We start from the raw sequence: 26319 nt of genomic DNA on the forward strand, positions 1-26319 counted from the left end.
ATAACCTGGAAACAGAACTTGGGCCAAGTCAGGTCACTTGACCACCCACTCCCCTCTCTACCCCAGTGAAGCCACGACTTACTTTTCTAGTGCACTGCGAACAGGAGGCAACCCCCCGCAGCTGTGTTTGTATACTGTTTCCAGGATTTGACAACCATGAATCTGTGGAAAACACAACCTTGTCAAGCTGAATTCCATTTTAATAGTTCATGTAACCCAATCTCATATTCTATATTCAATCCAGAGGGCAAAATCCACGGAGAGTGAGGATAAACTCGTAAGCTCTATGCATAGTTCCAATTCTGACTCCAATTCCACTGTGTGTGTGTAGGGGTGGGTGGGGTTCCCCCACACCACCAAGCAACTCTCTGACACCAGCTGGGGGTCCTACAACCCAACTCAATCCCTGGGTTCCACTTATTTGCTAGAGCAGCCCACAGAACTCAGGAAACCCATTTATTCACTAGATTATCAATTTGTTAGGAAGGATACGCCAGGATACCAATCAACACCCAGATGAAAGGGTACATACAGCGAGGTCCCGGACAAACGAGCTTCTGCAGGGCACGGTGGCACACACAGGCACTCTGGTCCACCAATCTGGAAGCTCTCCAAACCATCCTTTCGGGTTTCTGTGGAGCCTTCCCAGCTCTCTGCCCTCTGCCCGCTTTTCTTGCCAAAGGTCAGGTGGGAAACGTGGGACTGCAAGTTCTCACCTTCCAATCACAGGGTTGGTTCCCCGGGCAACAGCCCATATTTCAGTGTTTTCCCAAAATCACCTGGTTAACAAGCTCAGGTGTGGTAAATAGGGGTTTGCTATGCATATCAAGATGTCTTTATTGCTCTTATTACTTAGGAAATTCTGAGTTTTAGGAGCTCTGCGCCAGAAATGGGACAAAGACCAAATCTATTTTTCTTATTATAAATCACAACATCACAATAGTTGTTCTTAAGTATGGACCCTCCGCATCCCTGTCCTTTCCCAGCCCACACCTTCCCCCAGCAGCATCTGCATCACCTGGAAACTTTTAAGAGCTACAAATTCTTGGACCTTGTTCCAGATCTGCTGAATCAGGATCTCTGGGGTGGGGACCAGCAATCTGCTTTTAACAATCAGCTCCAGGTTCTAATGCACAATGAAGTTTGAGAACTGCACTAAGGAAACCAGAATCATTTCAAATTCCAGGAAAAGAAGTAAAGAACGCTCTTTACTTCAGATTAAGGCCTAATTCAGACTTCTTATAAGGTACACACTTATCTAAAAACCTGCTTCCTCTCTCAATGTCCTTTTGTCTCTATTTTTTTTAAACAGCTTTACTGAGGTATACTTTATACACCATGCTGCTAAGTCACTTTAGTTGTGTCCGACCCTGTGTGACCCCATAGACAGTAGCCCACCAGGCTCTCCCGTCCCTGGGATTCTCCAGGCAAGAACACTGGAGTGGGTTGCCATTTCCTTCTCCAGTGCATGAAAGTGAAAAGTGAAAGTGAAGTCGCTCAGTCGTGTCCGACCCCCAGCGACCCCATGGACTGCAGCCTTCCAGGCTCCTCCATCCATGGGATTTTCCAGGCAAGAGTACTGGAGTGGGGTGCCATTGCCTTCTCCATTATACACCATAAAATTCATCTAATTTAAGTGTACTTTCAACAATGTTTAATAAATTTACAGCAGTGTGCAACCATCAACACGATCCAGGGTTATAACATTTCTTTAGGTTATAACACTCTAAAGGACCCCTTGTGCCTGTGTGTACTGCCCTGTTCTCACCCACAGCCTCATTTATTTAGAGCCTCAGCACTCAGCTTCCTACCCGTTCCCCGGCAGGAATCCCTTGCCCATCTACAATCCCTCCACTCGTTTTCCACTCTCCTTCCTGGGGCCAATGGAAGCTCAGGGTCAACTGAGGTGTGCAGCCATGCATGGACTCTTAGGCTAACCCCACTTACCTAGAAGGTCCCCTCTAGCTTTGGGAGACAGTTTAGTAGAGTAGTTAAGAGCACAGTCTGGGGTCAGACAGCCCTGGGTTTATAGCCTAGTTGTACCGTTTATTACCTTCTGTATGATCCTAAGGGGTTTCCCAGGTGGTGCAGAGGTAAAGAATCTGACTGCCAATGTAGGAAAAGCAAGAGACGCAGGTTTGATCCCTGGGTTGGAAAGGTCCCCTGGTGGAGGAAATGGCAACCCACTACAGTATTCGTGCCTGGGAAATTTCATGGACAGAGGAGCCTGGCGGGCTAGAGTCCATGGGGTTACAAAGAGTTGGACGTGACCGAGCAACTGAGCAAGCATGCACGTGTGACTCTAATTACATTCCTTAACCTATTTGATTCCTTAGGAGATTGACCTTGATAATACATGTGAAGCACTTTGCACAGAGCCTGGTATACAACAAGTGCACAATAAAAGCTTGATGTTATTTGATGAGGGCAACCAGCTTTGCAGGGTCAGAGAGCACTGACTTTGCTGCCACAGAATGAATGCAGCAGAGTGTAAGTTTCTAGACGCATACAGTGAAAAAAAAAAAAGCAGCAATCTGGCAAACTGACTAGTTAACTAGTTATATCCAAGGCACAAATGTATCAGCTTAAAAACAGGAATTAACTAAACATATTTAATCCACTTGGCCTTTCTGATCCAATTATGAACCAGCAGATTCTTCTAATGTAAAATCTCAAAGCATCTCAATTATTAATCCTACTCAGAAAAGACATTCTCTGGACACTGGAGACCCTCTTCTCAATGCATATGATAAAAACTTGTGATAAGAGGCATATTTAACTAATCAACATCTGGGTTTCACCCAATGACTAAACAGTGCTCAGAAAGCTGCCAACACAATAAACCTATTACCTTCTTTCTAAGGATTAACTTTCTACTTCTTCTCAAGTTCCATATCCAAAAGTTTTGAATCTTTAGTGTACAAAACTCTCACCTTCAAGTATCCATAGCTTTATCCTCTACCCAGCAGCATTCTTGGGGACATCTGTTACTATTTCCCCCAGCTTTTGGACCAGGAGCTGCTTAAGCGCAGGGTCATAACTTATTTTTGCTTTGCTGATACTTAGCATGATACCCAAGCAGATATTGCTGAATGAATGAATGAATGAATAAATAAAAACTACCAAAAACTAGGGTCTTCAAAAAGGAATGTAAAGGAAAATGAATTATGATTATGTCCTTGGTGCTTACCCCAGGAAAAGGAAAAAGTACTCACCTTCTGACTTTTAATTTGTTCTACTACAACCATCACAGAGGGGAAAAGGAGCTGGAACTTCAAAGTAGAGAATGATTAGGATGGTATATATTTCAAGCACAAGGAAAAAAAATTAACTCAGGAAATGCCTTTGTTTCTAACCAGTCCCATTTATCATAAAGATGGCAATGCCACAGAACAACCAGGATCCTAAGGCAATCTGATGTGGGGGTTGGCTGTAGACAGAACGGCAGACACAAGCAGTTTCCATGTCTAAGGCGCATAACTGCTAATACTGAGGCCAATGTAGAGCATTAACATCAGACAGTAAGTTTTCATTAAATGTGGAACTCTTCAAACAGTTCTGATCTAGGAAAACATATGAAATAACAAATGCTGAGCTCTGAAACCAGAAGGAAAAAAGTTCTCAAAAATAATATCCTGAGTTAGAGTATTCCAATGATATCAACAGATTCCGAAGCATTTTGTTACCTGGTCTAAGGAGTAATTGACATGTGATATGGAGAGATGGGGGTCAGCCAGGAACTGCAACAAAAAACACTGTGATTAGGGCTCCATATATAGTATCTTGAATCTATTTCATCTGTGAAAACTAGAAGGGAATCTGAGAGTAGGTTTAGGGTTCATTTTAGGGTACTGAGAATTGATCACTTACAGAAGATAATTAATTCTGATTTTCCGATGAAAATAGCTCACTCTTAGCTACCTGACCATATTAGAGGGCATCTCACATCAGGAATGTGCCCTCATCTGCAGTCCCAGAGGTGCGGCTTCCCGCGTCTCTTCTCACCTCTTGTTCCAAATCAAGTAGTGCCTGGCGGTAAGGCTGCAAAACTGAATCCAGCCCCGTGCAGAAGGCCCTGAGGTAGATTCCATGTGACCCACCTTGGCCCTGCTGAGATGGATGGTGATCCTGAAATAACAAAGAGAAGTCAGCTTTTCAGCTCACAGCCTGAAACCCAAGGAAGACATTATCCTTTATTAATGGCATTATTTTTGCTTAAATAATTTCCAATCAAAGTAGTGTTTCCATGAGAGGAAAATCTGACTGAAGAGACAGATTTTGAGTCCTGACCTTTTAAAATGTGATAATGTTTTAATTTTCCAAGTGGCTGAGATTTTACAAACTGGGTATTCTTCCACACTGTCACTAGAGATTCTTCAACAACTCAGTTCTAACCTTGTAACTTCTGGCTTAAATCCCTTTGGTGGCTTCCTCTTACCCAAGAATAATATCTAAACTCCTCTACATAGCATACTGGAGAAGGCAATGGCACCCCACTCCGGTACTCTTGATGGAGGAGCCTGGTAGGCTGCAGTCCATGGGGTCGCTAAGAGTCAAGACACGACTGAGCGGCTTCACTTTCACTTTTCACTTTCATGCATTGGAGAAGGAAATGGCAACCCACTCCAGTGTTCTTGCCTGGAGAATCCCAGAGACGGGGGAGCCTGGTGGGCTGCCATCTATAGGGTCACACAGAGTTGGACACGACTGAAGTGACTTAGCAGCACATAGCATACGGTGACCTCTGTATTCTGGCCTTTACCCTCTCTCCAAAATTATCTTTCACTGCTTTCAACTTCACGTCCTCATTTCCAAATTAATCAACAGTTCCCCAAATGTGCCTTATTTCTATCTCGCACCTCCATGAATCTGAGTGTGTTCTGCTTACAATTGTGTGCTCATGCTTGTGACAAATACCTACTCTTCCTGCGGGACCCAACTCAAGCATCTTTTCCCTGCAAAGCCCTTTCTAACTCTCCCCAGAGAATTACTAGCTCCCCTCTGTTGCTTTTATAGCATCTCTTTTCAGTGCTGGAATTGAACTTTTGATTATTTGTTCCCTCACTAGACCAACAGCTTCATGAAGCAAGGGCTCACACTTTGTCCATCTTTGCATTTCATTTCCTAGCACAGTTCTTTGAAGAGAGGGTAACTATTTACTGAATAAATAAAATGACCTCAGTCCTCCTCCTAACAACCCTTCTCCAGTCTCACGTGGTAATTCATTAGCAAATCTGATAGCCAACGCGGGAAGTTAGAAGATGCTCACCAAGAGGCTATTTACAAATATGGCTTGTCTTTCAAGAAAGCTGCAGTTTTTCTATAAAAGCATTCTTCTTTTACATGGGGGAATTGCAGCTAACAGCTGACTAGAGGCCGTGATGACTAGCCTTTCTGGGTGGTCAGGCTCTGGTGGCAGTAGATACCATAGGAGAATTAAGCAAAAAATGTGGGAGGAAGCTTGGGCTCAGGGGTTATAAGGCACAGTGTAGCCAGAGGTTGCCACAAAGGATACTGGCAGTTCCTGGAGATAAATGTTCACAGCTATAATAAGAACATGGGCATAGGGTGAAACAGACCAGACTGGCTTACAACCAGGCAGTTTTTTTTTTTTTTTCTATCTTGTATCATTCCAGAGAACAGAATGTCTTCATTTATCACAAAATGAAAGAGAAATTGCTTTTTATTTTTCAAAAATAAATAAGTAAATAAATAAAAGGTACTACAAATAGCTTTAGGAATTGGAAAAGTAGGAATTCACATATAAAATCCATGTAGTCACGTGAATATAGAAGAGGTTAGGATTTCTTAAAGTGATATATTGTTGTTGTTAGTCACTAAGTCATGTCTGACTCTTTTGCGAGCCCATGGATTGTAGCCTGCAAGGCTCGATTTCCCAGGTCAAAAATACTGAAGCAGGCCACCATTTCCTCTCTAGGGGATCTTCCCAACCCAGGGATGGAATCCGCGTCTCCTGCATTGTGAGTTGAGTTCAATTGCTCAGTTGTGTCCAACTCTTTGCGGCCCCATGGACTGCAGCATGCCAGGCCTCCCTGTCCATCACCAACGCCCAGAGTTTACTCAAACTCATGCCCATCAGAGTTGGTGATGTCATCCAACCGTCTCATCCTCTGTCGTCCCCTTCTCCTCCTGCCTTCAATCCTTCCCAGCATCAGAGTCTTTTCCAACAAGTCAGTTCTTTGCATCCGGTGGCCAAAGTGTTGTAGTTTCTGCTTCAGCATCAGTCCTTTCAATGAATATTCAGGACTGATTTCCCTTAGGATGGACTGGTTGTATCTCTTTGCTGTCCAAGGAACTCTCAAGAGTCTTCTCCAACACCACAGTTCAAAAGCATCAATTCTTTGGTGCTCAGTTTTCTTTACAGTCCAACTCTCACATCCATAGATGACCACTGGAAAAGCCATAGCCTTGACTAGACAGACCTTTGTTGGCAGAGTAATGTCTCTGCTTTTTAATATGTTATCTAGCTTGGTCATAACTTTTCTTCCAAGGAGCAAGCGTCTTTTAATTTCATGGCTGCAGTCACCACCTGCAGTGATTTTGGAGCCCCAAAAATAAAGCCTCTCACTGTTTCAATTGTTTCCCCATCTATTTGCCATAAAGTGATGGGACCAGATGCCATGATCTTAGTTTTCTGAATGTTGAGTTTTAAGCCAACTTTTTCATTCTCCTGCATTATAGGCAGATTGTTTATTGCTGAGCCACCACAGAAACCCCAAAGTTACAAACACTTAAAATTAGAGCTCTTTTCATCTATATCAGGATATACACAGGTTCCAAATATGATCATTGTGTTATTATTATTATGTTTTCATAGCAAACTAGCATTGATTAGATTTTGAATTCAAGTTTAGCTTATGTACTTTCTCTGCAACAAAATCTCTTTGATAGAACCAGAATCCCTGTCCCAGAAATGAACATTTATAAGGCATTATCCTCTAACATCTTTGCCCCATAGAAAACCACCAAGGGCCTGACAAGCGCTTACAGAAGCAGCAGCAGATGGTGCTGACTGCATTTGTTTCAGAAAAGCACCCTCCTTCCCCATTCTAGAAGAGAAGCCTTTCTCTTAGACCAGAATCAATCTTTCCACTGGGAAACAGTCATCACTGAATCACACAATGCAGCAATCTTTTTACTTACCATTGACAGAACTGCAGACTGTTAGAAATAAAAGAGAACTTTAAAATTTCTCTTAAAGATTGTGGGTCTGCTGTATACCAGGCACTTCACAGGAACTACCTTGTTTAATCCCCACAACCCTATGAGATAGGTACCATCTATCATCCTCATTTTATAGGTGAGGAAACAGCCTCAGGTTGCTGCTGAGCAGTCTATAGTCAGTAAGGGACGGACAGGACATGAATCTTTGGCTTCTACACTATAAAGCATTGACTTCCAATTCCTATTAATGAACAATATTAAGTTTCACCTCATGCCAAGAACCTTCTCCAGTTTAACTTTATTTACAAATAAAAAAAATGAAGCCTGAAGATTTGAATTGCCTGCCTCGATGTGACTACGGTAGTTAGAAGCAAAGCAACAAAGGAATTGGAAATGATGCTTTGTGTTTTCACCTCTGGAGTTGGAACTCTGATCCAATTCAAACTGATTTAGGTTCCTAAAACTTGGGCAAAGCATACTTTCTCAATCTGCCTAAATTGGTCCCCACGTATATTTTCCCCTTGTTGGAGGGAGAGTCACCTTGCCCTTCACTTGAATAATTCCAGTGGTGAGACATTCATTACTTCTAAACACTTATGTCACATGAATTACCAACGGAATCACTGAAAGTCTGACTTAGCCCCTGCCCACAGGAGGTGTACATTCTCAGAAAACAGAAACCTACCTGCTGCTGCACATGGCCCGTGTACTGTTCAATGAACTCGGTGAAGCGAATGTAGTCTGTGCCCAGCCGGCAGAGTCGATTCAAGACACTGGTTTCACTGGGATGAAGAAATGGGAAGTCCTGTGACACCTGGAGGAGGAGAATAGTGCTAAGAATGCTGATGCCTGCTATTCTGCTTGCTACAACTGCTGTCTCCCTTTGCAAGATGCCTATTTAAGATCGATAAGTTCTGGATAACAAAAGAATTTTCAAGTCACTACAAAGACCTTATTCCCTAGCCCTAGCCTAATTAGTCACTTATTGAAATGGGTGGTAATGCATGGTAAAGAATTTAAACAATACAAAATGGTGTACATTAAAAATAAGTCAACCTCCTCAGAGGCAGCCACCATCACCTATTTCTTTTTTTGCTAATTGAGGTATAAATATTATATTGGTTTCAGATGTACAATGTAGTGATTCAGTATTTTAAAAGATTACACACTGTACAAAGTTATTACAAGAGACTATGTTCCTGTGCTGTACATTACAAGCCTGTGACTTACTTATAACTGGTAGTTTGTACTCAATGCCCTTCACCTGTCTCATCCCTCACCCTACCCCTCTTCCTTTTGGCAATGGCCATTTGTCCTCTGTATCTACGCAACTGTTTCTGTTTTGCTATGTTTGTTCATTTTGTTTTCTATATTCCATATGTAAGTGACTTCATAAAGTATTTGTCTTTGCCTGATTTCACTAAGCATAATACCCTCCAGGCCCATCCACGTTGTCACAAACGGCAAGATTTCATTCTTTATCATGGCTGAGTATATTACCTATTTCTTATGAAATCTTTCTTCCTGGGATGATCTGTAAGGATATTTGGGGTTTTTGACCTGGTTGCAACAAAGTCTCTTGAGCAATACTGCTCTAACTTGGATCTGCACACTCCAGAGGTTTCTCAAACATACTCATAGGATTTACAAATTCTCTCTGAAATTTTAAATTTTGTTTTCATTTCAGTAAAAATGTAAAGCTTAAAAGAAAAGAACAAAAAAAGTAAAGTTAATGTAGCATATTTAATCTGTAAGAGCACTTTAAAACTGGACATATAATTTACTGTCCATATTTTCATTCATATTTTTAATTTAAGTCATGGCCAAATGATAACTTAGTATGGTATATAAAGATTTCACAGCAGTTCAAGCAGAAAAATAGTAGTGAGAGAATACATTCATTCAATCAACTTAAAAAGAAATTCATGGCAAAATATGCACAAAAGTTATCAGTTCAGCCACTATCCAGTGTACAGTTTGGTGGCATTAACTGCATTCACACTGTTGGGCAGCCATCACCACCAGCATCTCCAGAACTTTCATCTTTCCAGACGAAAACTCTGTACCTACGACTCTCCATTGTTCCTTAACACACAGACCCTGCCAAGTACCCTTCTGATTCTGTCTCTATGAATTTGACTGCTTTACAATATTGATTCTTTTGTGACTGGCTTATTTCACTTAGCACAGTGTCTTCAAGGTTCATCCATGTTGTAGCACATGTTAGAATATCTCTCCTTTTTAAGCTGGAATAATATTCCATTGTGGGCTTCCCAGGTGGCTCAGTGTTAAAGGATCCACCTGCCAGTGCTGAGATGCAGGTTCCATACCTGGGTTGGGAAGATTCCCTAGAGGAGGAAATGGCAACCCACTCCAGTATTCTTGCCTGGGAAATCCCATGGATGGGGGAGCCTGGCGAGCTACAGTCCATGGGGTCGCAAAAAGAGTCAAACCCAACTCAGACTAAACAACAACAACAACATTCCGTTGATATTTGTTGTATTTTGTGTAATCACTTTCTTTGTCTATGGACAAACTGCTTCTACCTTTTGGCTATTGTCAATAATGCTGCTATGAACATGGTGTACAAATACCTATCAGAGTCTCTGCTTTCACTTCTTTTGGTTATATACCTAGGAATAAAACTGCTGGCTCATTTGGTAATCCTCTGTTTAAGTTTTGGGGGAGCTGCCGTATCTTTTTCGTCAGGGACTGCACCATTTTACATTTCCACCAGCAATGCACAAGGGTTCCAATTTCTCTACATCCCCACCAACACTTGTTATTTTCTGTTTTTTTGGTAATAACCATCCTAAAGGATATAAAATGATAATTCATTGTGTATTTTCCTAAAGAATCATGCTATTGATCATCTTTTCATTTGTTTATTGGCCACTGAATATCTTCTTTAGAGAATCAACCAACTTTTAGTGACCACCTACTTATCCCAGGCACTGTGCTAACTTTCCATAAATAAGGAGCAAAGTCAGATATATTTACTACTCACAAGGAACTCAGAATATTTCATATTCATAATGTATTATATATTGTGGAAGCCATTTTTATATGATAGTAAATGTAATAAATAGGCAAAAAAGAATTTTTCTGTTACTGATTCCACAATAATTTGATTAAGAATCCATTTAAAGTAGACTTAATGACAAAATGTTAACCATATCTTCAAGTTAATAACTTTTAAGAGGTAGCATGACCAGTGCTTAAGAACCTGGTCTCTGGAGTCAGAATGCTTGGGTTTGAATCTCTGAGTCACCTCTTACTTCCTTGAAATCTTAGGCAAGCAATACCCTCATCTTTCATACCTATAAAGTAGAGATAATAATTTTGAGGATTAAATATGTAAATCACATGTGCCAAGCACATAGCCAAGTGCTCAATACATGTCAGCAATTTCTTATTATTCAGTTCAGTTCAGTTCAGTCGCTCAGTTGTGTCCGACTCTTTGCAACCCCATGAACCATAGCACGCCAGGCCTCCCTGTCCATCACCAACTCCCGGAGTCCACTCAAACCCATGTCCATTGAGTTGGTGATGCCATCCAACAATCTCATCCTCTGTCGTCCCCTTCTCCTCCTGCCCTCAATCTTTCCCAGCATCAGGGTCTTTTCAAATGAGCAATATTTCTTATTATTAGGACAGCCCTATTCAGTTATTAAGTGATATTACTATTAAAATTGGCATTTGCGCAGTGTTGCAGGAATTTTAGAAAAGTTCAAGGTCTGGTTATTCTGAAACAGCAAATGATACCTTAAAGTTATTGGTACTGTTTAGTATAACCTACTTATATGAACAGAGTTACTAAAGTCAAAATAGGAAATAGCCAGATCTGCAGCAAAATCATTCTACTATTAAACTCAAGTGTTGACAATTTAGGTTTAGCAAAACAAAAGTATATGCTGCATTAGCTCAATGGTTCTCAATTGGGGCAATTTTGCCCCCAAGGGATAGGGTAATGTCTGGAGGTATTTTTGGCTGCCAGGGGTCCTACTGGCATCTAGTGAGTAGAGATCACAGATGCTGCTGAACATCCTATAACGCACAGGACAGTCCCCACAACAAAGAATTATCCAGTCCAAAATGTCAGTGCCAACACTGAGAGGCTGCGTCAGATTGTCAATGTGAATTATCAATTTGGTAGCATTATTTACTTTGTAAAAATAATTGGGTTTACAGTTGTTCAAGAACAATATGAGTTTATACTTAGCTTAATGTGTGTACATATTCTATATTACAATAAAATTATTTTTATCAACACAGAACATTCATGACAATTTTACACTTTATCCAAATGTGAAAAACACTGTTCTGAAGAAAGTATGCAATATTTGCTGGTTTGGGTAAAATTTTTTCTTTCATAAGTATCTTTCTCTTTAATGAAAAAAAAATTTATTTGGCTGTGCTGGATCTTAGCTTCGACATGCAAACTCTAAGTTGTAGCATGTGGGATATAGTTCCCTGAACATGGATTGAACCCAGGCTCCCTGCATTGGGAGCAGTGGAGTTTAGCTACTGGACCATCAGGGAAGTCCCTCACAAATACCTTAATACCAGTATGTGGCAGAAACTGTTAGGTGCTTCTGCAACATCTATGAAGATCACTGGGGCCTTTGCCCCCATAGGCAACCTATGTGACAGAAAGACTATATATGTAGGTAACAACAATGCTGCTGCTGCTGCTAAGTCACCTCAGTTGTGTCTGACTCTGTGCGACCCCATAGACTGCAGCCCACCAGCCTCCCCCGTCCCTGGGATTCTCCAGGCAAGAACAGTGGAGTGGGTTGCCATCTCCTTCTCCAATGCATGAAAGTGAAAAGTGAAAGTGAAGTCGCTCAGTCGAGCCCGACTCTTAGCAACCCCATGGACTGCAGCCTACCAGGCTCCTCTGTCCATGGGATTTTCCAGGCAAGAGTACTGGAGTGGGGTGCCATTGCCTTCTCCAACGTAACAACAATAAATCATATGAATTATGATGTCCTCTAAGGGAAATAAGTTGCTGTGATGGAAAATAATGGCATTAGAAGTATACTTAAAGAGGTGGTTAGAGAAAGTTTTTCTTAGACGGTAACTTTAAAACTGAGAACTTAAAGAGGAAAATATCCAACTAAGACTTTTTATAAGAAAAAAAGGAAGGCAGCTATTATTCTCATATTCTGTTGTCTCTTTTTACTTCATAGTTAAGAGCACACAATTACTTTCTGAGCCTTTTCCTCCTACATGCCTGGCATTGTGCTAGTTTTACAGGTGCAAAGAAATAATAAGAGGAATCTGTTTGATTTATAAGTTGTAAAAACCAAGAATGTAATTCTTCTGCTCCTCCACAGCTTATACTACCAATTCTCATACAAACAGGCATGACTTTGTGATCAGACAGAGCTAGATTCAAATCTTGCCTTTTTAAGATTAGCCACCATAAAGTCCTCTGAGCTCCAGTTTGCTCTTTTGTAAACTGGGGCCAACAATACGTAAGTTACTAAGTTATGGAAATGATTAGATAATATTACTGGAAGCAGGAGTAGAAAAGAGTGGTTCAAATACTGAAGTCAGACAGACCTGGGTTCAAGACCCTAAACTTATTCTCTATGTGATACCTGACACCGGGAATTAATCTCTGGTATGGAGATAGGTGGTTGTGAAGATTAAGGCATACAGGTAAATCATATATATAGTATATACATAGCCCCCTTGAACATCCCTGGATACACGAAAAGCCTCCCCTGCTCCAAATTCTCTGAGTGCAGAGATTTTTCCAACAAGGAGTAATAAGGAAAACACTCACTTTTTCATTCAAAAAACCTGGCTGAATCTTTATTGTAAACTGAAAATGAAGTCTCCAGTCGTGTCTGACTCTGCGACCCCGTGGACTGCAGCCTACCAGTCTCCATCCACGGGATTCTCCAGGCAAGAATACTGGAGTGGGTTGCCATTTCCTTCTCCATATTGTATATTTGGCACTGTGTATTTGGTCTAGCTTTCAAAACTCAGTTTAAAACGTTATGCAAGCATGAAGATGGGAGAAAGGGCCTCTCTCATTTTTACATCCAGTTCTCCAGCAACTCTCGCCCGGACACTTCAACCTTAGGCCTGGTCCGGGATTCCCTCCTCCCCTAAGGCAGAGCCAGTAGGGATCCACCCTCCGCTTTCCGCCTAGGCCCAACCCTCTGCAGGCGTCTAAACAATCCCTAAGCCCCTAGGGCAGAGCCCTCAGGTTACCCGTCCAGGGATACGCCCCCCACGCCTCGGTCGGTCCTTGCCAGCCCCGCCTTCTTGCTCCCTCAGACTCCTCCTCCCAAGCGCTGGCTCGGGTCCACCCATTCCGAGCTCGCTAGTTCCCGCGCTCCGAGCCGGACAGTACCTGGAGGCCACTCCGCTTGTTCCAGGTGAAAATGGACCCTGGGTACCCGCTCAGAGCCAAGAGCAGTTCGTGGATCATTCCCACGGCGGACCTCGAGTCCCTATATCCGTCGCACCCTCCTCCAGAGCCTCAGCTGGAGACCAAGGAGGCGAGCGCTCCCTTCTCTATGCGCGCACAGGTCTCCGGGACGCACCGTTCTTCCTGACTTTACCCGCCGAGACAACTGCAGGGGAGACCGGACGGAAAGCAGCCGGCGCGCCGCGTCCCGGAAGTGCGCCGAGCTCAGCTGGGCCCACTCGCCGGCTGCAGCCGGTGCCCCGCAAGAGTCGCGGGAGCTGACCTTGCGCATGCGCCTTTGGCTCCCGAGTCACCCACTCGGACTTCCGGTTTGGAAGCTGGACTGGGAGGCTGGCGAGCCCGGGCTGGAGCCAGACCCTGACTGGGTGAGGCTGGCCGGTGGGCAGAGATGCGAGCGGGTTGAGCGATAGCCTGAGAGGAAGAAGCTCTCAGGTGTGGGCCACAGGGTGCTCTCAGGGCGCCTTAGTCCGGTCGGAGGCCTCTGGAGGGACTCATGACGGCTCCGAGAGTGACCTGGCCGGAGGGAACGAAGACAAAGAGGCCGGAACCCCGCACCCGCCGCTCCTAGACCTGAGCTCCGCGCTCGCGAACCTCGGAGCGCCTGGCCACCACCCGAACTCGTCCTCAGGAGACCCATGACTACTGCCCCCTCGGAATTCCTCTCTCCACCAACTCAGTGTGACTCTCCCCAAACCCACCCGGACCTCGCTTCAGGAGCCAAAATCAGCTTCTCTCAATGCGCGAGGTTTCCCGTCAGTAGTTCCCGGATGTTTACTGAGCGCTTACTTCTGCTGTGAGGGAAAACAGAGACCCAGTATTCAGTACTTGATTTTTGTTTGGGGTGGGAATTGGTAGTGGTGGAGTCTCAGGGAGAGGGGCGGGCTGTGAGGGCCTGGGGAAGGACGGCGGAGATCAGCTGCGACCCGCTGGACAGAGGCTTTTTGTTCCCTTCAGCAGAATGGTGACCTGCCTTAAGAACCTCCCCGGCTCCAGGTCTCCCAAATGGTTCGAACTCACTGGTCAGGGGAGCTCCATGGGTCAGATTTGGGGGCGGTGGAAGAGTAGACAGTACTTTCTATCCTTTGCTGCTTCTCCGGGCTGCCCTGGATGTTGCCCAGAAATGCAGCCTTTGAATGGTCTCTCACCTTCATGCTCCGTTTTGACTTCCTGACCTGAAGCTGGTGCTACCTCAGGTGACCACTTGGAGCATATGGGCAAGTCAGGCCAGCTCTGGCAAGACTCTAGACATATATTCCTTCTGATAGTGCCATCTCTCTCTGCCCTAGGAGGAAACTGCTTACAGAGAGAGACTCATCTGCAGGTGATTCTCCAAGGACATGGGAAGATGGGTGTAAGCCCTGGAACCTAGACCTTTAAGTGAAGGGAAGCTGCTTCCTGCTGTGAACCATGGCCAAACCCATCCTGAGAGGGAATGGCTCTAACTCTGAGGCCTTCCGACAGCGCTTCAGGAAATTTCATTATCAGGAGGTGGCTGGGCCCCGGGAGGCTTTCAGCCAACTCTGGGAACTCTGCTGTCGTTGGCTAAGGCCAGAGGTGCGCACCAAGGAGCAGATTGTAGAATTGTTGGTGCTAGAGCAGTTCCTGACCGTCTTACCTGGGGAGATCCAGAACTGGGTACAAAAGCAATGTCCAGAAAGTGGAGAGGAGGCAGTGACTCTGGTGGAAGACTTAGAAAGAGAGCCTGGAAGACCTGGACGTTCGGTGAGCAGGGAGGGGGAATTCAGAAGTATGTGACTGGGAAGGGGCAGGATAAAAGGCCAAATTAAGGCACAGTCTCCATTAGATGCTCCTACTTCTGGTCCTTCAAAAGGTAACTTTTTCAGACAGGTTATTGGGAGATGCCACCTGAGTAACTTTTCAACATAATGAGAGGGGAATTCTTTTTTAGTGTGGAATTGGGTTTACTGTTTTGTTCTGGAGTTCCAGCTGCTCTAAGCTAACAGTAATGGAGTAAGAAAGACCCTTGTTCTATTAACCAACACCCTACCACCACCCCAACCCTAGCCGTGTCCCAAAAGGATGATCTCTTTTGGGATATTAACTAGACTCCTCTGGGAATACCCCTCATTATGACCTCGCAGTGACAATTCATGGGGGTTGTTTCCAGGTCACAGTCTCTGTGAAGGGGCAGGAAGTGCGCTTGGAGAAGATGACACCCCTGAAATCATCACAAGAGTTATTAAGTGTTCGGCAGGAGTCAGTGGAACCCCAGCCCAGGGGTGTACCCAAGAAAGAGAGGGCAAGAAGCCCAGACCTGGGACCACAGGAGCAGATGAACCCAAAGGAGAAGCTCAGACCTTTTCAAAGGAGCGGTGAGGAGTAGATTCATGTGGGAAGATAGGATGCCGTTCTAAGTTGGGAAGTAGGGTTGGGAGCTGTGAGTGGGAAAGGGATTTCAGGAATGAGTGGAAATGGAGCATGCAGCTGTTGGGGACCTCCTGAAGGCAAGTAGCTTAGCTCTCTGTTGCGATAAGTACTCTTATACTTCCTCTTTTGATAAGTCTGCCAGAGAATGGCTCTCTATAGTTTTTCTATACTTGGCTTATTTTCCCTTTAGTCATTTTCTTTCTCCATATTAAACTAGATTTGTTTCTTTAAGCTTTTCCCCAGAAGCTCCATTCTTCAGAGCTAGTAAGTTTTTGTCACTCCTTTGGAAAATTCTTCAAACATCATGTTAATTGTGGAGAATTAAATTATATATATTACTCCAGTGAGGGTCTGGCAGGTAGAGGCAGACAAAGAATTTTACTTCAGAATTTCATTATACTTTCTTTCAGTATAACTCAACTAATGATTATCATTCACCTGATACTCCCAGGTCTCTTCCTGATTGTCTTTGTGCCTGGTTCTTATTCTTAAATTTGGTTTTGTGGAACTTGTTTTTCGTCTTTGTACTCTGCTGAGTTCCATGTTGTACATTGTTTTCCTCGAACACTTCAACTTGTTGAGGTGGTTTTGAATTCTGATGTTATCATCCCAGATGCCAGCCTTCCCAGCCAGGCTGGTAGTGGTCTGTCTAGTCATCCAGATGCAGTCCCTCAACCCCACTTGCAAAATCGATCCGTTTTGAACACCTACCAACATGCTTAACACCATGCAGGGTACTTGGAACGAGGAAAGGTGCCTCTCAGAGAGCCTATAGTATGAGAATGTAAAAGTGAACATAAATATGTCAACTGAACTGTATTCAAACAGTGCCAAACAATGACTTGTTACTCAGTTGTGTGAGTACAATAGGGGTTGAAAGAGTAGGAGACTAAGGAGGGCTGTATGGAAGGCTTCAGGGGGGGCACTAATGGGTTAAATTTGCATAGAAGGGAGGGAGTTAAAGTAAAGGCAAGGCAGAGTGGTGAATGTGTGCTGCATTCTGGAGAGAGGAGTCTGGTATGAATGGGCTGTGCCTGTCAGGCACTCAAGTTAAGGTTTGGCAGTAAAATAGCACATGAGCTGATGAAGCAAGAGCCCGGAGTTAGGTAGAGCAGTGATTGCTGCGTTACCCAGGTGAGGGAAAATCAGAGGTCTAGACTTAGATGGTGGCATTAGGAATAAAGGATATATACTGAGGGAAAAGCCTCTAGAAGTTACTGACCAAGTGTGAGAGAAATGGAACAGTTGAAGACAGTCTCTTCCTTGCAATCACTCTTGAGTTTAATTCTCTAGTCCCAAGTAGAGAACCACAGCTGAGCCTTGAACAACATGAGTCTGAACTGCACAGGTCCACTTATACACAGCGATCTTTCCATAGTAATGACTACAGTACTGTAGTTGGTTAAGTCTACAGACGTGGAGGAACGTGGATACAGAGGGCCTACTGTGAGCTCTGCTCGGATTAACCCCCATGTCGTTGAAGAGTCAGCTCTCTAGGAGGCAGGAGGTGACTGTTTTCAGCAGTGCCAGGACCTGCATACAAGTAGTCAGGAGAGCTAAGCAGTAACTTGGAACAGAATTATCTGCTCTGAACACACAAGAGGACACTTTCCTCTGTCACCCTGCTCTGGAAAGTATTTCTCATTTTTTGAGGTTTTATGTATTTTCCTCACTTTCTTCAATCCACTGATCTTTCTGAAAACATTTTCTTACTTTTCTTTATAAGCTTCTTGGATTAAAAAAAAGGCAAGTCTGAATTCATACTTTTTTATGATCATTCCAAACTATGATGTCCTTTGTTTGCTTCCCTGCAAGCAGGATTTCCATGTTCTAAATCCAGCATGGTCTCCAGGTTGGAGCAAGGAGAGCCATGGATCCCAGATCTGGGGTCCAAGGAGAAGGAACTCCCAAGAGGCAGTCACACAGAAGACAGACGAATGCCTGCTGATCTGTTATCGTCCAGGAGAGAGAGAAGCAGCTGGGTGGACCAGGATCACTGGGGCTTTGAGGATGAGAAGGTGGCAGGTGTGCACTGGGGCCATGAAGAGACCAGAACTCTCCTCGCAATTCTCAGTCAGCCTGAGTTTTATGAGGCTCTCCGAAACTGTCATCGAAACAGCCAAGTGTATGGGGCTGTGGCAGAGCGGCTCCGGGAGTTTGGGTTCCTCCGGACCCTGGAGCAGTGTAGGACCAAGTTCAAAGGTCTCCAGAAGAACTATCGGAAAGTCAAGAGTGGTCACCCACCTGAGACCTGTCCCTTTTTTGAAGAGATGGAAGCCCTGATGAGTGCCCAGGTTATTGCCCTGCCCAGTAATGGCCCGGAGGAGGCGGCCTCTCACTCTGGCCTGGGAGGCAGTGATGCTGAGACCGAGGAGCCAGAGCAAGAGGGCTGGCACCATGAAGAGGGAGAGGAGGCCACGGCTGAAGAGTCTGACAGTGACGAAGTGGGCCAAGAGGCCACTCCCCAGGACCCTGACAGCTCCACCACACCTGTCCTTTTCCGTAGCCCAAGTGGTAAGCCTTTCTTCTTGGCATTTTAGGATTAGATGGAGGAATTAGGACGTTGGGTGTGGAGTCAGTAAACTTAATGTCACTTGCCAGCTTTGTCACTTAAGAGAATAGAGGCATTTCTCAGTTCTTGATGTATTTCCTTCTCTTGTGGGAAAAGCAGTGAGTTAATAGTAAGTAAAGAAAAATATTAAATATTATAAAGAAATACACTCAAAATTCAAGTGAGTCCTGAAAAGGAGTACCATTCCTTCTGTTTCTTCCTTAAAATATATTTTCCTGATTATAAAATCACTGAAGGCTGAGAAAATCTTGGCAGTATAGTATCTTTAAGGAGAAACAGTTTATCTGTTGAGTGCCTTATATGAACTGGTGTTTTATTTTTATCCTCCAAACTCAAGTTTATTATGTGTTCCTTTTTACTTAAAAGAGCATAGTGAAGGACTGTCTAAAGTTGGGAAAACATTTTCTACGTTTCCTCTATGAGATTTGCATCACATATTGGCATTTTAACAGGACCCAGTTTTGCAGCAAGAAATCTTGTTTAACACTCCATTGAAATATTATTTGCCTATGGAACCATCTTTAAATATCATATTATTACTGATGTAATCTGTACAACTAAGCTGTTATTGGAAAAGCACCACATATGAAGCAGGAGGCTTTGTTTCTAATCCTGCCCACTCATCAGCTAAGGGAACATTTCACAGTTTGTGTCCTCAACTGTAAGGTATGGACAGAGCTAACTCCAAAGCTGCAGTTCTACTGCAAACAGCTATCTATTCCTTCCACGTTTTATTATGTGTTGTTACTTTTGCTCTGTTCTAGTCTTCTTGTCTTGCACTTTTTCCTTTAAAAAAAAATAATTCTCTTTCCCTTTTTGTCACTGGAATAAATTTAGGTAAATCACAAACATGGCCCATGTGCTAGTTGCTATTACTTTATCTGTGTTCTTTTTATCTTTTTCCACTGCTTTTTCTCTGTCTTCCAATTATTTCCCTTTTGCTTCACTGGCAGAGAGTGGAGGATAATGGAAGCAATGTCATCGCCACCTGGCTCTCAAGTGGGAGGAAAGCTCTTGGAACCTCTCTTCTCTTTAGCTTGAGGGACCTTCAGGGAGCAGAGTCTGTGGTCATCCTGATGAAGTTCTGCCCCTGCTGGGCACCAGGAGATGCTCCATGCTCTGCTTCCTTCCTCCTCCTGGCTCTGCCAGTCCTCTGCTACTAAGGAGAAGGTGCATGACCACAGGTTCTTATCTTGTACCCTTCAGGCCTTTGCTATTGTTGGGCTGGCTTTTTGAGACTGTGGCCAGGTGAAGAAGGGCCATAAAAGGGAGTGCATTAGGCAGCAGTATGAATCTGAAAGAGACTGTTCCTTGGGATTTTGAGACATTCTTTGGGAGACTTAATTTATAAGGAAGTAGGGCTGGTAGGAAAACATTGATCAGAGAATTTAAGGATGGCTCCTGGCTGACAGTGACTGACGGTAGGTCTTCTAACCAGTTATTTTCTAGTTAGGATAAGAACTCCAGAACTACTAGAAGAATGGGGAAATGCCTTCTGTATACTTGCCTCAGTGTACATAATGATCACTACTGTGATCAGGTGAAAAGGCCTTTTAAATTGAATGTAGGAATCAAGGTCTCTGTGAAACTGATAGAGGCCAGAGAAGCAGGACATCCTGAGAGTCTGCATTGATTTGGAAACGTGAAGTGTTCTTGCCTTCTCACCTAGGAGCCCAAGCTTAGGCGACTTTTCATGATGCAGATGCTAGGACTGAGGAATTGTGGCTATAAAGCCCTGCAGTAAGTGGTGCTAAAACTTCTCTTCTGGTGGCAGGTGTGCACTGGGGCTACGAAGAGACAAAGACCTACCTTGCAATTCTTAGTGAGACTCAGTTTTACGAAGCCCTTCGGCACTGTCACCGCAACAGCCAGTTGTATGGAGCCGTGGCTGAGCGGTTATGGGAATATGGCTTCCTCAGGACGCCGGAGCAGTGTCGGACCAAGTTTAAGAGCCTACAGACCAGCTATCGGAAAGTCAAGAATGGCCAAGCACCAGAGACCTGTCCCTTCTTTGAAGAGATGGACGCTTTGGTGAATGCCCGGGTGGCTGCCCAGCCCAGTGATGGCCAGGAAGAAGAGATAGCCTTATGCCCCATGCAGGAGACCAGTGAGGCTGAAGCCAAAAAGCAAGCCGACCCGGCAGTCGAGGCCATAGAAGATGATTCTGAAGATGATGACGAGGATCCCGAGATACCTCCAGAGGCACTGACCCGTGCTCCAGTCTTATTTCAGAGCCCCAGTGGTAAGATCCTCTTCTTAAGGTAGAAGTAGCAAAGGGAAGTGGAGAAGGCAATGGCACCCCACTCCAGTACTCTTGCCTGGAAAATCCCATGGACGGAGGAGCCTGGTAGGCTGCAGTCCATGGGGTCGCTGAGAGTCGGACACGACTGAGCGACTTCACTTTCACTTTTCACTTTCATGTAGTGGAGAAGGAAATGGCAACCCACTCCAGTGTTCTTGCCTGGAGAATCCCAGGGACGGGGGAGCCTGGTGGGCTGCCGTCTATGGGGTCACACAGAGTCGGACACGACTGAAGTGACTTAGCATAGCATAGCATAGCATAGCATAGCAAAGGGAAGGCAGTGGCATCTAGGAGAAAAATTATCAGATTGAGGACCAGGAGAACTGGCCTCTACACCCAATACTCAGGGATTCCTCTCTTTTCTCCAGGTTTCCTGTCTATTTAGGCAGCTTTCCACTTGACTTGCCTCCTCACACTATAGCATCAATCTGAGATGGCTGCAGACTTTGTAAATGTGCCCTCATCTGCATGTGAGCTGCTCAGTTACTAGCCAGCGTACCTAGCAGGGACTCTGAAAGCTAACATCTCCCAAACGGCATGTCATGTACACATAGTACATGAAGTTGGTTTTTTTAAAGTTCAGTCTCATTTCTGCTTTTTTCTTCTAGTTTCAGCTTATATACCATCTGTATGCCTGCTTTATTCATATATATGAAAACCTGATAATCTCTTTCTTCAGACACACTTAATGCAAAGTCTGAAATTTCTGAGGGAACTGACCCTTTGAATCTTATTTACTGTTTAAGAAAAAAAACCATAAAACTTCATTATGGCTTCCCTCCTTGCAGGAAGAATTCTGTTTTTGGAGTCATACATATATATGTATGTGAATATGGACTATGTTATTAGTTGAGTACCTTAAAGCAAGTTACTTAACCCTGTAATTTTACTTATATATTAAGACCAGCCTCACAAGACTGATGTAACTGAAGTACCACAGTGAGGCACCTAGCACAGTACTTGGGCATTTGATAAACAACAGTTTTCTTTTCCAAAATATTCTTTAGATCTGCATTCTTCAAGTGTGCTCCACAGAGCATCAACTCCATGAAGCTATTAACATGTTCCACTAAATAACAGCTTCTAGGTTTAGGAAATGCTAAGTACCCCTCTCAGAGGCTCTTAATTTATAGCCACATATTTAAGTTTCTGAGATTTCAGTTAATATAATGAACCTCCATTTCATGGGTCTAATCCTAACACTGGGCTTCTGGGTAGAAATAGTGCTTTAAGGGGTACATGTTCTCAGATTTAGTCCAGGGAATTGGGATCCAGAGTTTATCTGAAACCTCTGAAAATTCTACAAATTCAAACTAAATTTGCAAACTGAAACTTTCCAAGTATCTACAAATTCTCATAGCCTAGGCCTGGGAAGCCTGGCATTTGGCTCTTAGACAAATATTAAAGCTTAGTTTGGGCATTAGAGTAGTGCTTTGGAACATCTAGTGATTATTTGTCCGTGGGCAAAGAGAAAGTTTGAAAGAGACAGCACCTACCTCTCTCTCAGAAGGCCTTTTGTTCTTTGAAAGACAACAGGTATCTTTCTACCCTGTTTTTATTCTCAACACATGGAATTTGAGGGTGAAAAGGACTCAAGTAGCTCTTCCTCAATATAGAAGTTCCCCAGTTTCCCTGGGCATTCTTTTCTTATCCCTTTAGTTACTGGCAAAGAATATAAACCGTGACAGGCCTGAGATGAGGCTAAAATACAGCATTAGAAAGTGTCTTTCCTGCATAATCATAGTCATGGTTTTATCTTAAATCTGGCAGGTTTTTCTTGGTATACTGAGAGGATTTTCTGAAGATCCCAGATATCCAGGAAAAAGAGTTAAAAGATCATGTTCATCAGTTCCCCTGTAGATGAGAAGCATGTGACAGATTACCAAATAGGCTTTAATAGACAGTAGTTATTTAGGACGAAGAAGGCGATGGCACCCCACTCCAGTACTCTTGCCTGGAGAATCCCAGGGATGGGGGAGCCTGGTAGGCTGCCGTCTATGGGGTCGCACAGAATCGGACACGACTGAAGCGACTTAGCAGCAGCAGTTATTTAGGATCTAGAGCTCCCTAATTTTTAATGTTAAGTCATCTAATGTGATACTTTACAGTCACACATAATAATTGAGAAAATGGGTAACTTAAATTTCTATTCTTAGGTTTCGAGGCTGGATTTGAGAATGAAGAGAATCTAAAACGGGATATTTCTGAGGAAGTACAACTACATAAGACATTACTTGCAAGGTCTGAAAGAAAAATTCCCCGGCATCTTAATCAAAGTAAAGGCAATGAGAGTGAATGCAGATCTGGAAGACAGTGGGAAAACACCCCAGGAGAGAAAAAAGGAAAACCAACATTCCCTGAAAGGAGTTTAGGTAAAGTTCCAAGTCATCAGAGACCTTACTTGGGAGAGAGACCCTATAAATATCTGAGATACAGCAAAAGCTTTGGTCCAAACTCCCACCCTATGCATCAGCTAGCCCATCAAGCAGAAAATCCATATAAATGTGCCGATTGCGGGAAAAGCTTCAGTCGGAGCGCTCGCCTCATTAGACACCGGAGGATCCACACTGGAGAGAAACCTTATCAATGTCTTGACTGTGGGAAAAGTTTCCGTGACAGCTCCAATTTCATCACCCACAGAAGAATCCACACAGGAGAGAAACCGTATGAGTGTGGTGAGTGTGGAAAACGCTTCAATCAGAGCTCAAGCCTTATCATTCACCAGAGAACCCACACAGGAGAAAAGCCCTATCAGTGTGAAGAGTGCGGGAAGAGTTTTAATAACAGCTCTCATTTCAGTGCACATCGGAGGATACACACAGGAGAGAGACCCCACGTGTGTCCCGACTGTGGGAAGAGCTTCAGCAAGAGTTCTGACTTACGTGCACACCACAGAACCCACACTGGAGAGAAGCCCTACAGGTGTCAAGACTGTGGCAAGTGCTTCAGTAAAAGTTCCGCTCTTAACAAGCACCGAGAGATCCACACACGAGAGAAACTTGTCACAGCCAGCACCTAAGCAAGCCCTTGAGGATCTATGAGAAAAACCGCCTCATTACATGTATTGAAATTGTTTGGAAACAGTTCTCCAGTAGTGAAATCCACCTCCTAATCTGTGCCCAACTAGTTAAGCAAACAGTCTAGAATTTACCCCACTGCTTGTTCCTGTGTTTCTCTTGGATCTAGAGTAAGAATGAAAGGAAGAATCGTTCCCTCTCCTTGCTTGTATTGACGGTAACACCCTTTCCTCTCAGAGCCTGAGTTGTTCCCCTAACAGGACACAGTAGCAGATCCTGTGAATTTGATGTGTACCCTTGACTCATCACATTATTCAGTTGCATGTCAACTAGAAAAACCCACACTGCAGCATTTCATGGAGAAGTAGTGAGGATTCTCACTGAATGGGTCTAGCTCTTTATACAGTAATGGAAATGCAAAAAAGAATGATTTTTTTTCCTGCTCACTTAAGTCTGTGCTCAGAATGATATACTTATCACACACACTCCTTTACCTTAAAGAAGGAGCCTTTAAGTGTCCAGTCTGGTTCTGACCTATAAACCATTTTGTCAAGAATCTAGGTGTGCCATACGGGGGAACAGTGTAAACCTCATATAAACAGTGAGGTGTGAACCCTGGATTTCTTACTGTCTTCAAAGCCCCAGAAGCTTTGGAATAGAGTAACATTGTATTTACAGCATCTAGTGTGATTTTTTTCTGGTCTGTCTCATCATCTAAATTTTGTCTGTCCCTTGTGGTCCAGAAGCCCAAAGAGGAAGGCAAGTGGATGCAGTAATAGGGAAAGCAGTTACAACTGCCAGAGGGACTGCCATAATCCACACACCCTAACACCTGGATGAGTGTCACGCATCCTATGGACACAATACTAATGTGCGATGAACAGAAACCACTGGCCATGTTCCCACAGACTGGGAAAACAGACCACTTTGTGCCAAAAATTCTTTACCCTAATGGTAAGGAGGACAAATTTGTCAGTGGAGTTGACAATACTTACATATACACACACACACATTCAACTGTATACATTTATTTTTAAAAGCAGCTCTTCAAACAAGTGTAATTCTGATAGCATAAAGATGGTATTGAATTAACTGCCCACATATTCACAGTAGTATGAGCCTGTACAGCACAAGTTAAACAGACCCCCTCCTTGTCCTTACAACCTACAACAGATGACATTGACAGGAACAAATGGTGCACACGTACAGCTACAACGGTTTTAGAGAAATTTAGAAAGCTAGGTAGTAACACTGCATAAAAGTTAAAGTCTAAAGCATTCGAGTTTGGGGAAAAAATGAGAGGTATTTCCTTCTCTTTAATCAGGAAGGCTTCATGAAGCAGGAAGTGCTCAGAGGGAAGGTTTACTGGGCAAGATGAACTTTCCAAAACTAATTGTAAAACTGCATGCTGAATGGGTGAGAAATGGGAAAACTGGGGAGCAAGGGAACAGAGGGCAAAGGACAGACTGTAAGGAAGGTGAGACAAAGCTCAGAGTAGCACGGTAAGGGCTGTGCAGGGGTCAGAGAGGGACTTGCTTCAGCTGAAACGTGGAGTGCCAGGAGTATCACAGACGGGCTTCCATCCCCAAAATATTAATATATCAGGTCCTGTGCTGCACTTACTGACAGGGCAACAGCTGACTGGCACTGGGTAAGAACGATGAGAAGTTTTAGGGGACTAGCTCCTATGGGAGACAAAGGTCAGGAACCAGTATCCTGAGAGAAGATATTTCGACTGGCAGGTCAAAGGAAAGAAGATGCCCAATGGCTAAGGTCTGAGATAAGTAGCCCTGTCACAGTCACATTAATGAGCTCTCAGGAATGAGATCGGGGAGAGAAATGGGGAGATAGGATATTCTAAAATCCATAGCTTACTGTGGTAGACAGTAATGATGTCTACCAATGATGAATTGGAGTTCTGGTGCTGAGGGAATTTCCTGAGTCTCAGGAATTAAGGGGAGGTGGTACCTCAGTTATGTTGCCTAAACAGACAGGGAGAGAACAAGAAATACCAGTGTAAAGCAATGCCTCAGGATCTGAGATAGTTTAGGAAGTGTGCTGTAATGTTTTTAAAAGAGAGTACCGTGTTCAGTATGTCTATGTATAGTCTTGTGGGAAAAGCACTGGTGGTGGCATCAACAGATACGAATTCTGGCTCCAGATGCCTTACGTGTAAGTCAGCCTGCCTCCATTTCCCTTTGTGTAAAGCAGAAAAATGTTTACACCTTAATCTGCCTCTCAGGGATACAAAGTTAATAAAAATTATAAAGTGCCCAGTGGTTCTTCAAGTGCTTTTTTAAAAAAATGTATATATGCAAATTATGATTAAGTCATTCCTGGGAAGAAAAGATAAATCTTTACTTGCTTTTTTTGGCTCCCTGTGTGGGGCTGCTACAAGTATGCCTGT

The 26319-nt window shown here is 43.8% G+C and overlaps 2 protein-coding genes across 11 annotated transcripts in view; one reads left to right on the plus strand and one right to left on the minus strand.

Moving 5' to 3' along the window:
* TUBGCP4 (tubulin gamma complex associated protein 4) overlaps positions 1-13694 on the minus strand; it is a 38227-nt gene extending 24533 nt beyond the window's left edge. For both annotated transcript variants that reach the window (XM_006072760.4, XM_025271326.3), the window contains exons 1-6: positions 13556-13694; positions 7871-7999; positions 4006-4128; positions 3687-3740; positions 3216-3272; positions 83-162 (exon numbers count right to left, since the gene is read on the minus strand). In XM_006072760.4, coding sequence (XP_006072822.1) covers positions 83-162; positions 3216-3272; positions 3687-3740; positions 4006-4128; positions 7871-7999; positions 13556-13633 — 521 coding nt within the window. In that variant the 5' untranslated portion in view covers positions 13634-13694. The remainder of the gene's footprint in view (positions 1-82; positions 163-3215; positions 3273-3686; positions 3741-4005; positions 4129-7870; positions 8000-13555) is intronic.
* A 165-nt stretch (positions 13695-13859) lies between these two features.
* On the plus strand, positions 13860-26184 carry ZSCAN29 (zinc finger and SCAN domain containing 29). Of its 9 annotated transcripts, none has more exons than XM_006072758.4 (6): positions 13860-13998; positions 14920-15355; positions 15762-15966; positions 17840-18535; positions 20368-20835; positions 23052-26184. In XM_006072758.4, the coding sequence occupies exons 2-6, from the start codon at positions 15041-15043 to the stop codon at positions 23912-23914; spliced, it is 2547 nt and encodes an 848-aa protein (XP_006072820.4). In that variant the 5' UTR covers positions 13860-13998; positions 14920-15040; the 3' UTR covers positions 23915-26184. The 9 variants fall into 9 exon arrangements, with proteins under 9 accessions (XP_006072820.4, XP_006072816.4, XP_006072817.4 ...); XM_006072754.4 differs by having other exon boundaries at positions 13891-14454; XM_006072755.4 differs by having other exon boundaries at positions 13891-14447.
* The last annotated feature ends 135 nt before the right edge of the window (positions 26185-26319 follow it).

Source organism: Bubalus bubalis, chromosome 20, assembly GCF_019923935.1.
Source record: "Bubalus bubalis isolate 160015118507 breed Murrah chromosome 20, NDDB_SH_1, whole genome shotgun sequence".
NCBI classification, from domain to species: Eukaryota; Metazoa; Chordata; class Mammalia; order Artiodactyla; family Bovidae; genus Bubalus; species Bubalus bubalis.

Bases quoted from the DNA above. Each gene is read 5' to 3' on its own strand.
- ZSCAN29 (XM_006072758.4), top strand. From the start codon at position 15,041: ATGGCCAAACCCATCCTGAGAGGGAATGGCTCTAACTCTGAGGCCTTC. The intron at 15,356-15,761 runs GTGAGCAGGGAG...GGTTGTTTCCAG, and splicing joins CTGGAAGACCTGGACGTTCG to GTCACAGTCTCTGTGAAGGG. The intron at 15,967-17,839 runs GTGAGGAGTAGA...CCCTGCAAGCAG, and splicing joins CAGACCTTTTCAAAGGAGCG to GATTTCCATGTTCTAAATCC.